Raw genomic sequence first — 14675 nt, 5'->3', positions numbered from 1 at the left:
AACCTAATATTATATATAAAGGATCTAATACATCAAAGTTAGGCTTATTCTGAGATTACAAGGTTTATTTAAAAATCAATGTAATTCACATTTACAAAATAAAAGAACAGTTTAATAAAAATAAATATTCACTCATGACTTTTTTTAAAGCCCTTAGGAATGGAAGGAAACTTCCTTAATTTGTATCCATTCTTTTTTGATTTACAGTAAGTCTCATTTTTTAAAAAGATTTATTTATTTTTTTATTTTCTTATGATAGACATAGAGAGAGAGGCAGAGACACAGGAGGAGGGAGAAGCAGGCTCCATGCTGGGAGCCCGACGTGGGACTCAATCCCGGGACTCCAGGATCACGCCCTGGGCCAAAGGCAGGCGCCAAACCACTGAGCCACCCAGGGATCCCCAACAGGAAGTCTCATATTAATAAAATATTTTAAGTTTCCACTATGAGATCAAGAATAAGACAAGAATGTTCACTAGTATCAATTCTAAACATTATTGTAGGGATCCCTGGGTGGCGCAGCGGTTTGGCGCCTGCCTTTGGCCCAGGGCGCGATCCTGGAGACCAGGGATCGAGTCCCACATCGGGCTCCCGGTGCATGGAGCCTGCTTCTCCCTCTGCCTGTGTCTCTGCCTCTCTCTCTCTCTGTGACTATCATAAATAAATTAAAAAAAAAAATTAAACATTATTGTATTAGAGTTCTTAGCCACTGCAAAGAAACGTAAAAAAAAAAAAAAAATTAAGATTACAAAGGAAGAAATAAAACTATGATTTGTACAGAAAATTCAAAAGAATCTACCGATAAATTTTTAACATATATATGACAGTTCAGCAGGTCTCTAGGTATAAAGTCAAGTGTATTTCTGTATACCAAAAAGAAAATGAAATCGTTTATTACAGGATTGGATACTATCAAACAGTAAGAATGAAAAATATGCAAGACTTACACACACACACATTATTTAGATAAATTCATTTCAATAAATAGTGGGATATATCATGCTCAGGGATTAGAAAGTTCAACATTTTAAAGATGTCAGTTCTTCCCAAATTAATTGATTCATGGATTCTGTGGAACTTGATAAACTGATTCTAGCCTGTATGTGGAAATGTGAAGAGCCAAATGCATCCACTACAATGGTGAAGAAAGAAAACAAAGTGAAAGAATTTGTCTACTGAGTATCAAAACTTACTATACACTACAGTAATTAAGAGAGTGATAATGTGAGTGCAAGATTAGAAAAAGAGACCAATAAGCAGAAGAGAGATTGCAGAAAGAAATTCATGTATACATGGGAATCTCATTTGTTGCCAAAGTGGCAATGAAGAGTGGTGAGGTATGGACAGTCTTTACAACAAATTATACTTAGTCAATAAGATGTTTTTTAAAAATAGAAATTAAAGTCAGCCCCTACCTCACACCCTACAAAAAAAATCAATTCCAAGTAAATTGTACATGTAAATGCGTGAGGTAAACCAATACAAATTTCAGACATTAACATATGAAAATATCTTCATCATCTTGGAGTTGATAAAGATTATCTTCAGTAAGTACTACTATAAATTAAAAGAATGATAAACTAGATCTTCATTAAAATGTCTGCTCATCAAAAAATATGTGACCCAGTGAAAGGCAAACCACAAAGTCAGAAAAGGGATTTCCATGTACAGAATAAAGGGATCATATCCAGACCATATCAATAGTTCCTACAACTTAATAAGAAAAATAGATCAGAGACTTGAACAAGGACTTTACCAAAAAAAAGGTATTCAAATGGCCAACATCAGGAGAAATCACTCCACCAGAATGACTAAGATGAAAGACTTACCATACTGAGTGGTAGAGGGCATGTGAAGAAATTGGAACTCACACTACTGAAGACATGTAAATTGGCAAATGCACTTAGGAAAACTGTTGGGCAGCATTTACTAAAGTTTCACATCTGCATACGACTAATAGGTATGTATCCAACACAAATGTGTCCATACGTGCAGCAGAAAAACATGTACAATGTTCAGACCAGCATTATTTAAATAACCCCCAATGGAAACATCCTAAATGGAAGATTCTCACAAACCTGAATGAGCAAAAGAAGTCAAATAAGGGTGTATATGATGTATGATTTCATTTGAAAGTTCAAAAACAGGTAAAGCTATCCTACGGTAGTCTCAGCAATAGCACCGATCTCCAAGAAGATGGATCATAACTAGGAATAGGGGGGGTGGGACTCTCTGGGCGAGCTAACAAAATTCTCATTTTTTACCTGGATGGTGTTATAGAAGTATTCACTTTGTGGGAATTTACCAAGCTACTTTTCTCAGTGCCAGACTTTAATTTTTAAAATTCAAGATTTCGGGGTGCCTGGGTGGCTCAGTAGGTTAAGTATCTTCCTTTGGCTCAGGTCATGATTTCAGGGTGTTGGGATTGAGCCCCATGTTGGGCTCCCTGCTCAGTGGAGTCTGATTCTCCCTCTTCCTGTGTCCCTCCCCCTCGCTACCCTCTCTCTCAAAATCTATTTAAAAAAAAAAAATGAAGCTCAAAATTTTTGAACTTGTACCTTCATCCTAACAAGACAAGAACTCTTAACATTCTCATGGTCCCTTGATCTCCATCGTGTTGGTATGGTCTAAAATTAATTCTGAAAAAAAAAATAAATAAAAACTAATTCTGGATTATGGATATGTCCTTTTTTTCTCTTTCTTGCCCTATTTACACTTTACCAAGGTATCTAACCATTCTTACTGACTAGCTCTTATACTATCTCCTGGGCTTATTTTTTGTTGAGTATTTTCTCAAAAAGTGTTTACAATATGGATTTTTGATTGGTAAACCTTAATGTTTAGCCCTCACATTTGAGTAACAAGTGGGTATAAAACTTTAGATCCAATACTTCAAAAGGTTTTCTTACAGCCAATATTGCTCTTGAAAAGTCTGAGGTCAGGGATCCCTGGGTGGCTCAGCAGTTTAGCGCCTGCCTTCCGCCCAGGGCATGATCCTGGAGACCCGGGATCAAGTCCCATGTCTGGCTCCCTGCATGGAGCCTGCTTCTCACTCTGCCTGTGTCTCTGCCTTTCTCTCTCTCTCTCTCTGTGTGTTTCTTATGAATAAATAAAATCTTAAAAAATAATAATAAAAATCTCTTTAAAAAAAAAAGTCTGAGGTCAATCTGATTCCTATTTTTTATACAAGAAAAACTTTTTTTTTTTACAAGAAAAACTTAATATTTTTCTCATTATCTGTAATACTCTTAAATTTCAATGTGTCCAGATGTGAGTACTTTCTTCTTCATTAGTACTTTATGGCTCTTTCGAATTTCAAATTTTTTCTTATCCTGGACCCCTTTTGTTACTTAAATGTTGGTCCATCAAGCTCCGTCCTTCATCTCACTTAAATCTATATCCATGTTTTTTTTCTTCTTTCTTCTGGGAGAGTTTCTCAATTTGATTCCAACTTACTAATTTATTCTTCAGTTGCATCCATCCTATTTTTATTCCACTTTATCATATTAAATACTGTTTTTTTTTAATTATTTAATTTTTTTTAAATCATTCATGAGAGAGACAGAGAAAGAGAGAGAGAGGCAGAGACAAAGGCAGAGAGAGAAGCAGGCTCTATGCAGGGAGCCCAATGCGGGACTCAATCCTGGGTCTCCAGGATCACGCCCTGGGCTGAAGGCGGCGCTAAACCGCTGAGCCACCCGGGCTGCCCTGTTTTTTATGGGCTGCCCTGTTTTTTATATTTCTATTTGGGTCATTATTTCTTATTCTTATATCACATTGATATAATCTTCCCTTTATTTCTTTTAATGTTTATGGGCTTACTTTTAGATTCTGATGGTCTTATGTAATCAATTTTCTTTTGAACCAGTGGCACCTCTTTGGCCTGTGAACTCACTTACCTGGTGGTGTAGGCTCTTTTGAGTGATAGTATGCTCTAAGGAAAGGCTGAGGGCCAGCCCCCTGGGCTATCTTGAGGGTTGAAAGACAGGCAAGAAGATAAAGCCTGATGGTGGTCAGCCCCAATGCTACTAAAACCACAGTAAATTATTTCAGTTTGTAATCTACCAAGTAACCCTTCAGATTAGAGCTCCCTCTTCAGATATCATGGAAGAATTGGCAATTTCCTAAAGCACTTCCTAGAATTTAGGGCTGACACTGCAACCCACCAGACCTATGAGTCTGGAGGGGGAGGAGTGAACAAATAATGTACAAACTAATCAATCAATCCTTACCTGTTTTCCCCCAAATCTTCACCCAAAAGGGCTTTTGTGCTGCCCAGATTTTATCTGTGAGGACACCTGCAGCAGAAGTCTGGTTCACTGTACTAGTACCTGCTGTAAGAAAGCAGGCAAAGGCAACTGGTTTTCTCTAACGAATCTACTCACATTCAGCGAGCCATATCCCCACCAAGAACCAATTCAAAATAGCCCCCATGTCCCCTGGGAGTTTACTTTTTTTCCTTTTAATCATTATCTAAACACACTAAAAGAAATATTCTAATCAAAATATAACAGAATTTACATAGCTTTATTTATACATTACTGGTATTGAAAGCAAACTTTATACAAAGTTTTATACATATAAAAAAAATCCTTGGCTAGGCAAAGCCCTTTATGTGTTTGTATACACACAAACACACATACATACACACAAAGTATTTTACATCATTGTAATTATACATATTTACATATACACTATTTAAATTATTTTACAATTTACCAAAATGAGAGGCAATTAGAAAAGCAAATAAAAATGGATGAAAACAAACTAATCATTGTTTAAAATGCTACAAAATTATTCTGAAAAATCTAGAAAAGAAAGCCGTTTCTCTGAAATATCAAAACTAAGGTTTCAATGCCATTTCACTGTTGCTTTTATCTTAATAACAAGTTCTGTTTAAAAATAAATATCTTGACCAGTAACAAGTGAGCAATCAGACTGATGGCTGGAACAAGCTAAATATGCTGACTTGAGATTAAAAAGTCAGCGAGTAATAGCAAATATTGATTTTCATCTAGTAACCAAATATGCCATAAAACTGCCCTCTACTTCCCCATTTAAAACATGAGGAATTCCAAGCTTCTGTGTAGTATGGAATATCAATTAAGATTCCAAAAAGTTCAGCAATTTATCTGTAATATAAGAAAATGCTGAAGTTATGATTCTATTTTTCTTACATGACCCTTTATAAGGTGTTGTTCTTTAAATGAGTTCACTCAGATATCAATGTTAAAGAACTAGCTTTTTACAGAATCAGTTTGGTAACTTTATTGCTATATTCTGATTTTGAAAGAATTTAATGAGACTATAGTACTTGCGATGGAAAAAATGAGTTAAGAGACAGCTAGGATTAAAATAACCTACTGTTTCTGATATCATGCAAGCAAATAAAATTTCAAGTATCAAAGCCATTAGGATTTTAGATTTGTAATGGAACTAATAAACGTAACTTCCAGATACAAGTTTATTCTTTCATGAATGTGTTTATCTTCACAAGAGAATGGAAGTCACATTTTAAGATAACATTCAAGTAAAATAAAAACTCAGCTTAATTTCTTAAAGGCAGTGAAAATTTTAAAGTCCAGAAAATCTGAAAAATAATCAGGCCATTTGGAAAAGTTCTTAAAGAATAAGATGTTTTCTATTTAAACTCTCCATTATTCAATCTTACATTCTGAATCATGTAAATAGGATTTTAACTTCATAGTAAACTGCTAAACATCTTAAGCTCTCACTAGCAATTGAGTTGCTTAGAGAGGATACTGAAATTAACAGATTATCTCAAGACAGTAATTTAAATTGGGTTCAGAAATAGATTTAAAACTCAAAAATATTCAGGATGCTCTACACTAAGATCTATGTCCCAATACAGTTTCTATTCACATTTAATTTAATTTGAACTGAATTTAATTTGAAATTCATTTGAAATTGGGTGTTCTGCAACTCAAATAATTATAGTTACAAACAAACTGAAAAATAGTGATAGGTTACATATCTTTACCGTTTTCTTTATGTAAAAGTTCAAAATATCTAAGCAATTGGTTTGGGTCTTAAAAAAAAAAAAAAACAAACAAAAACCTGTTCTAATTATTGCCTTAATAAACCTGTAAAGAAATGGCTTAAATAAACTGAGGAAACATGTCTGTGAACATTATTAATTTAAATTGATATGGTAAATAATGTCATCTATTCAGATGACAGTGGATTTCATGTTTATGAATGATGTATGTTTCATATTTTAAAAGTATTTAGTATTCCTAATTAAAATTTGAAAAATATTAAATTACAAAGACTATAGACTTCATTGCCTGTGAAATATATGCTATTCAAGAATGTTTTATTTTTATTCATCTATAAAAAAATTTTTATTAATCATCAAATGCATTTCCCCTCCACCTTAGACTCATCAGTAGTCAGAAGGTTGAGGAGAAATATAATATGGTATGTCAATTATACTTTAAAAAGAGAGAGGGAGAGTTGAGGAGAGATGCCATGCTGATCTGAACTGCAGCAGGCTTCCCTCTGAGCATGTCCCTGTGGATGACGTGACCTCAGAAGCCTGCACGAGCAATCATCCTCCAACCTGTGACTGAAGCAGGAACTCAACTGGGTATCTCTCACCCACTACTCATATCTTCAATGACTAACAGGTCATTAACTGCACAGTAACAGTGTCAAACATTTACTTCACTAGTCTCCTGTAGCAGAACCATTAACTACCTGCATTTTGACTTTTCAAAGAGCTTCATTAGCTGCTGGAATCTTTCTGAGACCTGAAAAATTTTAAACGAGTGTTAATTACAAATGTCTCAATAATGTTTTTGTTTTTTTTTTAAATCTGTGACGAATATTTTCAGAAAACATCTAAAGACAGAGATATCTGTCCTCAATAATATGACATGAAGTAATGTTTGGAAAAATGAGATTTATCTTCATACTAAAGGTGATTATTAGTTTAATTTTTAATATTAAACCTTCTTTAACAAGCAAATGTCATTACAAAACAGCCTGAGATCAAATAAGTAAATGGTAAGACGAGAGGAAAAAAATTAGGATTGATCCAAACTTCTTCCACAATCACAGTTTGGTTTTTTTTTTCTTTCCTGTGCCCAAAGTGGGACTCAAATTCACAACCCTGGGATTAAGAATCACATGCTCTACTGACTGAGCCAGCCAGGTGCCCCTATGTTTTCAACAGTTTTACATGAAGAGCCATACTGTTAAAAGAATTGTGGCTAATAAATACCTACTTATTTCAAACATGATAAAAATTAAATCTAAATATTTATAGTAGCAACATTTATAAAACTATAGAGATGTTAAAATTGGGTAGTTACCTGATACGGATTTTTATTCAACTTGGAAGCTAAATAAGAAAATGTTTTCAATGATGGCCCTCTTTTTTGACACTCCAGTAAAATTTCCCGGTCATCATTTCTGAAGAGAGAAAAACGTTAATTAGCCTTTACAGATTAAAGCCGAAAGGTAAACAAAATTGGTAGACTGCCTTAATGTCTACCAATAGGGGGTAACATTTTTATTAAAACCCACGAATAGGGATCCCTGGATGGCGCAGGGGTTTAGTGCCTGCCTTTGGCCCAGGGGCAATCCTGGAGACCCGGGATCGAATCCCACATCGGGCTCCCAGTGCATGGAGCCTGCTTCTCCCTCTGCCTGTGTCTCTGCCTCTCTCTGTGTGTGTGACTATCAGAAATAAATAAAAATTTAAAAAAAAAAACCCACGAATAAAGATGTATACACCAAAATATGGACAGTGATTATCTCTGAGAAGTATTACGGATGATTTTAACATCTGAGCTCACAAGTATTTACCAAAATGTTCTAAAATAAACTAATATATTTTTTCTAATTACAAAATTAAGGATTTTTTGGGACGCCTGGGTGGCTCAGTGGTTGAGCGTCTGCCTTTGGCTCAGGGCATGATCCTGGATTCCCGGGATTGAGTCCCACATTGAGCTTCTTGCATGGAGCCTGCTTCTCCTCCCTCTGCCTCTCTTTCTGTATCTCTCATGAATAAATAAATAAAATCTTAAAAAAAAAAAAATTAAGGATTCTTTTTAACTTCTACCTTTAACTGTAGAGTACTTTTAAAATCAAGGGCTAAACATGATCACAGTCTTAACAAGCAGAACCACAAGTAAAACAGAATCCAGGGGCGGCCTGGGTGGCTCAGTGGTTTAGCACCACCTTTGGCCAGGGTGTGATCCTGGGGACCTGAGATCAAGTCCTGTGTCGGGCTCCCTGTGTGGAGCCTGCTTCTCACTCTGCCTGTGTCTCTGCCTCTCTCTCTCTCCATGTCTCTCATGAATAAATAAATAAAATCTTTAAAAAAAAATAAAATAATAAATAAAACAGAATCCAGGGGTAGCCTGGGTGGCTCAGTGGTTTAGCACCACCTTCGGCCCAGGGTGTGATCCTGGGGACCTGGAATCGAGTCCCGCGTCAGGCTCCCTGCATGGAGCCTGCTTCTCCCTCTGCCTGTGTCTCTGTCTCTGTCTCTTGTGAATAAATAAATAAAATCTTAAAAAAAGAAAAAGAAAAAAACAGAATCCAGATGTTCTCCTTCTCAGACCTCTGATTTTCTACATGGTCTGAACCAGTGTGTGTTATTATAATCTCTGAAATTCTATTCTGCCATCTGTAAATCCCCAGGGGTGAAGGCATGGAAGACTGTGGTATTAAAACTGGTCACCAGGAGGTTGCTACAGAGATGCCCCAGACCTCTGAGAACATCCAGGACCCAAAGGTAAGAGCAAAAACAAAAGGTCAGTGTCTGGAGACTTGAGCTGTGACCAGGGAGAGAGGATGTGGGGCTCTCAGTGGGGTAGGGAGCTAGGCACTCCAGGTGCTTCTCAATACCGACTATACCTCAAACGTGCATGCCCCCAAATCACACTCTAGAGGCTGGCGGTGTTCTGTGGTAGCTAGTGCTTTTGGTTAAAATAAACAAATCTCTTTAATTTATTAACATATAAAATATGATAAAATAGAATAAATTAAAATAAATAATAAAACTGGTCACCAATTTCAGTATGATTAAGCTTCCCTCATTATGTACTCTAAATCTGGGGAGCAGTGTAGTTCTAGTCCAGTGGTTCACAACTGCGGTTACATTTATGTGTGAAATTGGATCTTTAAATCTACATTTCTTAAAAAGTCCACATAAAAATCAAAAGTGCAACCTGGGCAGCCCAAGTGGCTCAGGTTTAGCGCCACCTTCAGCCCAGGGTATGATCCTGGAGACTCAGGACTGAGTCCCACGTTGGGCTCCCTGCATGGAGTCTGCTTCTCCCTCTGCCTGTGTCTCTGCCCCTCTCTCGCTCTCCCTCTCTGTGTGTGTGTCTCTCATGAATAAATAAAATCTTTTTTCTTAAATAAAATCTTAAAAAAAAAAAGTGCAACCTACTGATGAAACTTTTTTTAAAACTCTTAATTTAGAGGAAAACTCAAATTACAAATGGTCATACTTTCTGCCCTGTTTTACCACCTGTCATTCTTCCTCTCTAAAATGTGGTTATGCTGGGGCACCTAGTGATCCAGTTGGTTGAGCGTTTGGCTTAATTTCAGCTCGGGTCATGGTCTCAGGGTCACGGAATCAAGCCCAGCATCAGGCTCTGTGCTCAGTGCAGTCTGCCTGTCCTCCTCTCTGCTCTTCCCTGCACTTGTGTTCTCTCTCAAATAAACAGATACAATCTTTAAAAACAATAAAATATAAAGTGTGGTTATCAGTTCCTTACAAATCAAAAAGAATTTTTGACTGAAAAAGTGAAATTAAAAAGACAAAAAACAGGAACGCCCAGGTGGCTCAGTCAGGTAAACATCTGACTCTTGATCTCAGCTCAGGTCTTGATCTCATGGTCGTGAGTTCAAGCCCTGCACTGACCTCCATGCTGGGTGTGAAGCTTATTTAAAACAACAACAACAACAACAAAAAAAAAACAGTGAAAAATTATGTTCATAGTGCTAATGCACATACCTAGTTAAGAGCCACTGTTCTAGATCATTCTATACTACAGTTAGACTGTATTCTAGAGTGCATCTTCTACCAACTTGGGCCACTTTTGAAGTCAGCATTTGCCTTATTTTAGAATGGGATAAAACTATGATGACATGACAAAACAGGTATCTGGCCCCTCAAAATTTCCTGGTGATTTAAAAGTCTCAAGATTCTTACCTTGTCCATAAAACGATAATCTCTCCCTTCTTTTTAATAACATTCTTTGCAGATAGGCTTATGGGAGACGTGGAAGACGCTGCTGATGGATCCTTAATCCCTGGGCTTGATGATGAGGGGTCTTTAGTCACTGCAGGGGCCTTTTTCTTACTGGCTTTCTTTCGGTGAGCTTCACCATTCTCACCAGAATCTTGGGTAATTTTCTTGGTCTTTTCCCTACTGGTTAAGTCTGTCTCTTTTCTCTGTTTTTTATGAGAATGATTTAGGTCAGAAAGGTTTTTTCTCTTTTTAGGAGCATTATCCAAAGCTCCAGGCAACATTGAACCATCAGAATTTGATGCCAGCTCTGACTTTAAATCATCCTTTTTAACTTCACATGAACTGGGAGGTTCTGAGGTCAAATCAATATAGGCTTCTTCAACAATGCATTCCAAAGGCCTGTCTGCCACTTGCACCTTTTCTTCTTTACAATTATCTCCTTCTACACATATTACCTGACACTCTGAGTGTTCAACAGCTAAAGCAGGACAGTTACTTTCATTTTTACTTTCACTTGAAACATCTTGTGTCAAATCAATAAAAGCATCCACGGTATCAGGCTGCATATTATCTAATATTTGAGCATTCTGATCTAAATTGCCCTCAGAGCATCCCAACTGATCAATATTTAAAACTGTTACTTCTATGAATTCCCCCAAGTTTTTGGTCTCAGTGACTGGATCTTTTGTGAGGTCTATATATGTGTTTGGAAGATGATCCTCGACAGAATGTGAAATTTCTTCCATTGGAGGCAATTCTTCAATGCTTTCAGGTACTTTTGGTTCCCACACTTGATGCAACTTGAAACATTCATCAGTCACTTCATTACTATCGCCCACTTTGCCAGAAGCATCTTTAAGAAATTCATATATATCGGGAACCTGTGTTTGTATCATACAGTCCTGTTCTTCCTGAGCTGATTTGCTGCTATGAACATTGCTGTTGGAATTTACTTCCTCCACAGATTTAAAAACTCCATTCTGACATGAAACATATTCTTTCTCTGCCTCTTTATCAGATTCCTTTTCCACTCTGGGTAAAGATGTCAATGACTCATCAGCCACCATATTCTGTTTAAGACTAGGGGAGGTAGATGGTGCTGCACGCCGTATTTTCACAATGAAATGATCGTTGGACTTTTCCATAATGACAGCATGCATGGGCAGGTTGGGGTGGTACTGAAAGCCTGGAGCCACAGACCGACTTGTCCATGATGAAGAACAACTTGATTTGCTGCTTGAATTATCAGACTCCAGGGCTAAATGAATATCTTGTTCAGATGCATCTTCTTCCTCAAGTAAGGCATCTTCACTAAAATGGGCACTAATAACTTCTTCAGGAGTTGAACTAGACAAAACTTCAGGCTTTAAGAAACTAAGATGACCATCTGACTTCAGAGGTGACGGCACTGTTAAAGAGACCGCTAGATCTTCAAGAAGTATGGAGGAAATGCACGGCTTGCTCTTTTCTGAACTACATACATTATCTTTACTCAAAGCTATGTTAGTGGACACTTCAAACATACAACTTTCATCCAGTACATCAGGATGAACTGGCAATGAAAGCCCTGATGACAGAGAAGGGCCTTTCTCAGATGATAATAATGACCAGTTATCATCACTAATCATTTTAGGACATGGAGAAACCACCCCCGAAACGAGCTCGTCGGTTGTACAGGCTGGTATAGATTCACACTTAAGACTCTCCAGCAGCTGTTTTTCTGGGGTCTTTAACTCCCACTCACTTTTTTCATTACAATTAACACTGTTATCCAAAAGATCAGAACCCTGTAACAAACTTTTAAATATTTCACCCATCTGTGCATCACTAACTAAATTAAAAGTAAGGCTAGAGGCTTGCTGTTCAGTAAGAATCTCGAAACTGCGTTCTGGCTTCAAAGCTGCGTGCTGGGATGTTTGTGCATCCTCTATGGTGCTGCCTTCAATTTTCCCTGGCTTTGGGGTGTTGGGACAGTTTGGTTCCAAGGAGTGTTCTTCAGATTGAGAGTTCTTAATGTTATCAAAGCAAGTGTTAAAACTTTTTTTAATGTCACGCTTTACTGTGTTAATATTGAAATTATTTTGGTCTTGATGTTTTTCCTCAGATTTTTTACATCCTAGTGAAGACTTACAATTAACAGAAACTTCTGATTTGAGAGATTTCTCTTTCAGCATTTCTTTGCTGGCATAGTCCACATTCCCCTTCTGACAATTTGAATATTGTGCTTTCTCTTTATTTATCTTATCACGTTTTCCTTCATCACTGTCACTGCCAAAGTTTATGGAATCACAAAACTTTACTAAGATTTTCTTAAGCTTTGCAAACAAGTAATCCAGCTGTTCATCTACAAATTTCCACAATTTCTTTTTCATATCTGGTAGCTGCTGTTCAAACAAACGATCCACAATGCCGTTCTTTTTAACTTGCTTAAGTTTAGATTCTATAACATCACAAAGATTATTCTGTAAAGTAGTCACAGATTTTGAGATTTTGGATAAGTCAAGGTGTTTAATTAGTGATGTAAAACTCAAAACTGCTGACTCGATGATTCTATGAAATTGTATTAATGAAAATTTTACCTTGAATTTCATATAATTTTTCCTTACATGTTTTCTTATCATTCGCAACATGTGCATAATCTCTCGTACAGAAGAAGGTGCAGCAATAATCGGAACTATTTTTTCCAGGCTGGAGGTACTCATTGTCTTCTCTTTCTTCTCTGTTTTTGAAGATCTGCTAGATTCACTTCGTCTTTTATTCCATTTGCTTTTGGTCTGATGGATTTTTATAGATGTTTTCCTATTGTCTTTACCCAAATGCATAGTACTTTTCCTACTTCCTGGGCTAGTTTTTGTGTTCTGCACCTCAGTTGAAGTCCTAGGTTTGGCACTTTTTTCAAAACTTTTTTGTGGTTTAGGTTTTTCACTATCGCTTACAATTTCTCCTTCTTCTAATTCATCTAAAGATGAGTTCTTAGGAGAGTCTGCATCTATAAATTTGTCAGATTTGCAAACTGGCTTTTGATTTTCCTTATTGAGATCAGACTTGCTCTTGGAGGTAGACTGAGCTGAATTTGGAAATATATCTGTGGAAGAGAAAATATATTATAGTCACATGACTAGAGCCTTAGTCATTTGACATTTTCATACTAAATTTAACAAAAACTTAAAATATTGAGGCAATTCTTCTTTTTCTTTTTTTGTTTTTGAAGTAGGCTCCAGGGCGCCTGAGTGGCTCAGATAATTGGGTGTTTGCCTTTGGCTCAGGTCATGATCTCTAGGTCCTGGGATAGAGCCCAGCCATTGGACTCCCTGCTCAGTGGGAAGTCTGCTACTCCCTCTCCCTCTGCCTCTGCCCCTACTCATTTACACACACTCTATCAAATGAATAAATAAAATGTTTAAAAAAATAAATAAGGGGAACCCTGGGTGGCGCAGCGGTTTGGCGCCTGCCTTTGGCCCAGGGCGTGATCCTGGAGACCCGGGATCGAATCCCACGTCGGGCTCCCGGTGCATGGAGCCTGCTTCTCCCTCTGCCTATGTCTCTGCCTCTCTCTCTCTCTCTCTCTCTCTGTGTGACTATCATAAATAAATAAAAATTTTTAAAAAATAAATAAATAAATAAATAAATAAATAAATAAATAAATAAATAAACAAACAAATAAGTAAAAAATAAAATATGCTCCACACCTAAGCCTGGAGCTCAATGCAGGGCTTGAAATCACAACCCTGAGATCAAGAGTCGGATGCTTAACCAACAGAGGCACCCAGGCACCCCCAATTCATTTTTTTAAAATATTTTATTTATTTATTTACTTATGAGAGACACAGAGAGACACAGAGACATAGGCAGAGGGAGAAGCAGGCACCAAGCCGGAAGCCCAATGCAGGACTCGATCCCAGAACTCCGGGATCATACCCTGAGCCAAAGGCAGACAGACACACTCAACCACTGAGTGTCCCCCCAATTCATTATTCTAATAGCTTTTTTTAGTAAACCATTAATGCCTAATACTTAATCATGTCATATATTTTTATTCATTATTTTAATTTTTTTTCCCTCAATAAAATGCTAATGCCTAATATTTAATCATGTCATATGTCTTTACTGGTCTCAGTTGGTGCTCAGTGATGGTATATGGTCATCGGAAAAACCATCAACCAACTCTTCAGGTATCTTTACTTCATGTTAGCAGCATTACCTACTCTACATAATCTGATGATGCCTTTTGAACAAAAACATACCTGAAAGCAAGTAAAGAGTATTAGTAACAATCTGTCCTAGCACTCCCTTTTTTGTAAAAATAAGAATTATCTAAATTTAAAGGCTCAATGTACATTTCTAATTAACAATGGGGTCTAAATAGCATGTTAATTATATTATCAAAAAAGAAAAAGCACTAACTCTTCTTTCTTATAATATTCTGAATTCTCACAAAAAG

General features: G+C 36.9%; 2 protein-coding genes across 4 annotated transcripts in view; both read right to left on the bottom strand.

Annotated features, from left to right (window-relative positions):
* The window catches only part of GJA10 (gap junction protein alpha 10), a 34961-nt gene extending 30625 nt beyond the window's left edge, over window positions 1-4336 (bottom strand). For both annotated transcript variants that reach the window (XM_072737386.1, XM_026002880.2), the window contains exon 1: window positions 4233-4336. The gene's annotated coding sequence lies outside the window, so the exon portion shown is untranslated. The remainder of the gene's footprint in view (window positions 1-4232) is intronic.
* Window positions 4337-4508: 172 nt separating this feature from the next.
* The window catches only part of CASP8AP2 (caspase 8 associated protein 2), a 35761-nt gene continuing 25594 nt past the window's right edge, over window positions 4509-14675 (bottom strand). Inside the window, exons 8-11 of one of the 2 annotated variants that reach the window (XM_072737346.1) lie at window positions 10196-13319; window positions 7338-7437; window positions 6721-6773; window positions 4509-5132 (exon numbers count right to left, since the gene is read on the bottom strand). In XM_072737346.1, coding sequence (XP_072593447.1) covers window positions 5129-5132; window positions 6721-6773; window positions 7338-7437; window positions 10196-13319 — 3281 coding nt within the window. In that variant the 3' untranslated portion in view covers window positions 4509-5128. Of the gene's footprint in view, window positions 5133-6582; window positions 6774-7337; window positions 7438-10195; window positions 13320-14675 lie in introns of those variants that run through there. The other variant, XM_026002879.2, reaches the window with a different exon arrangement.

This window comes from Vulpes vulpes, chromosome 1 (assembly GCF_048418805.1).
Source record: "Vulpes vulpes isolate BD-2025 chromosome 1, VulVul3, whole genome shotgun sequence".
NCBI classification, from domain to species: domain Eukaryota; kingdom Metazoa; phylum Chordata; class Mammalia; order Carnivora; family Canidae; genus Vulpes; species Vulpes vulpes.
Note: the sequence above shows the minus strand (reverse complement) of the source record. Positions and strands in the feature narration are given on the sequence as shown.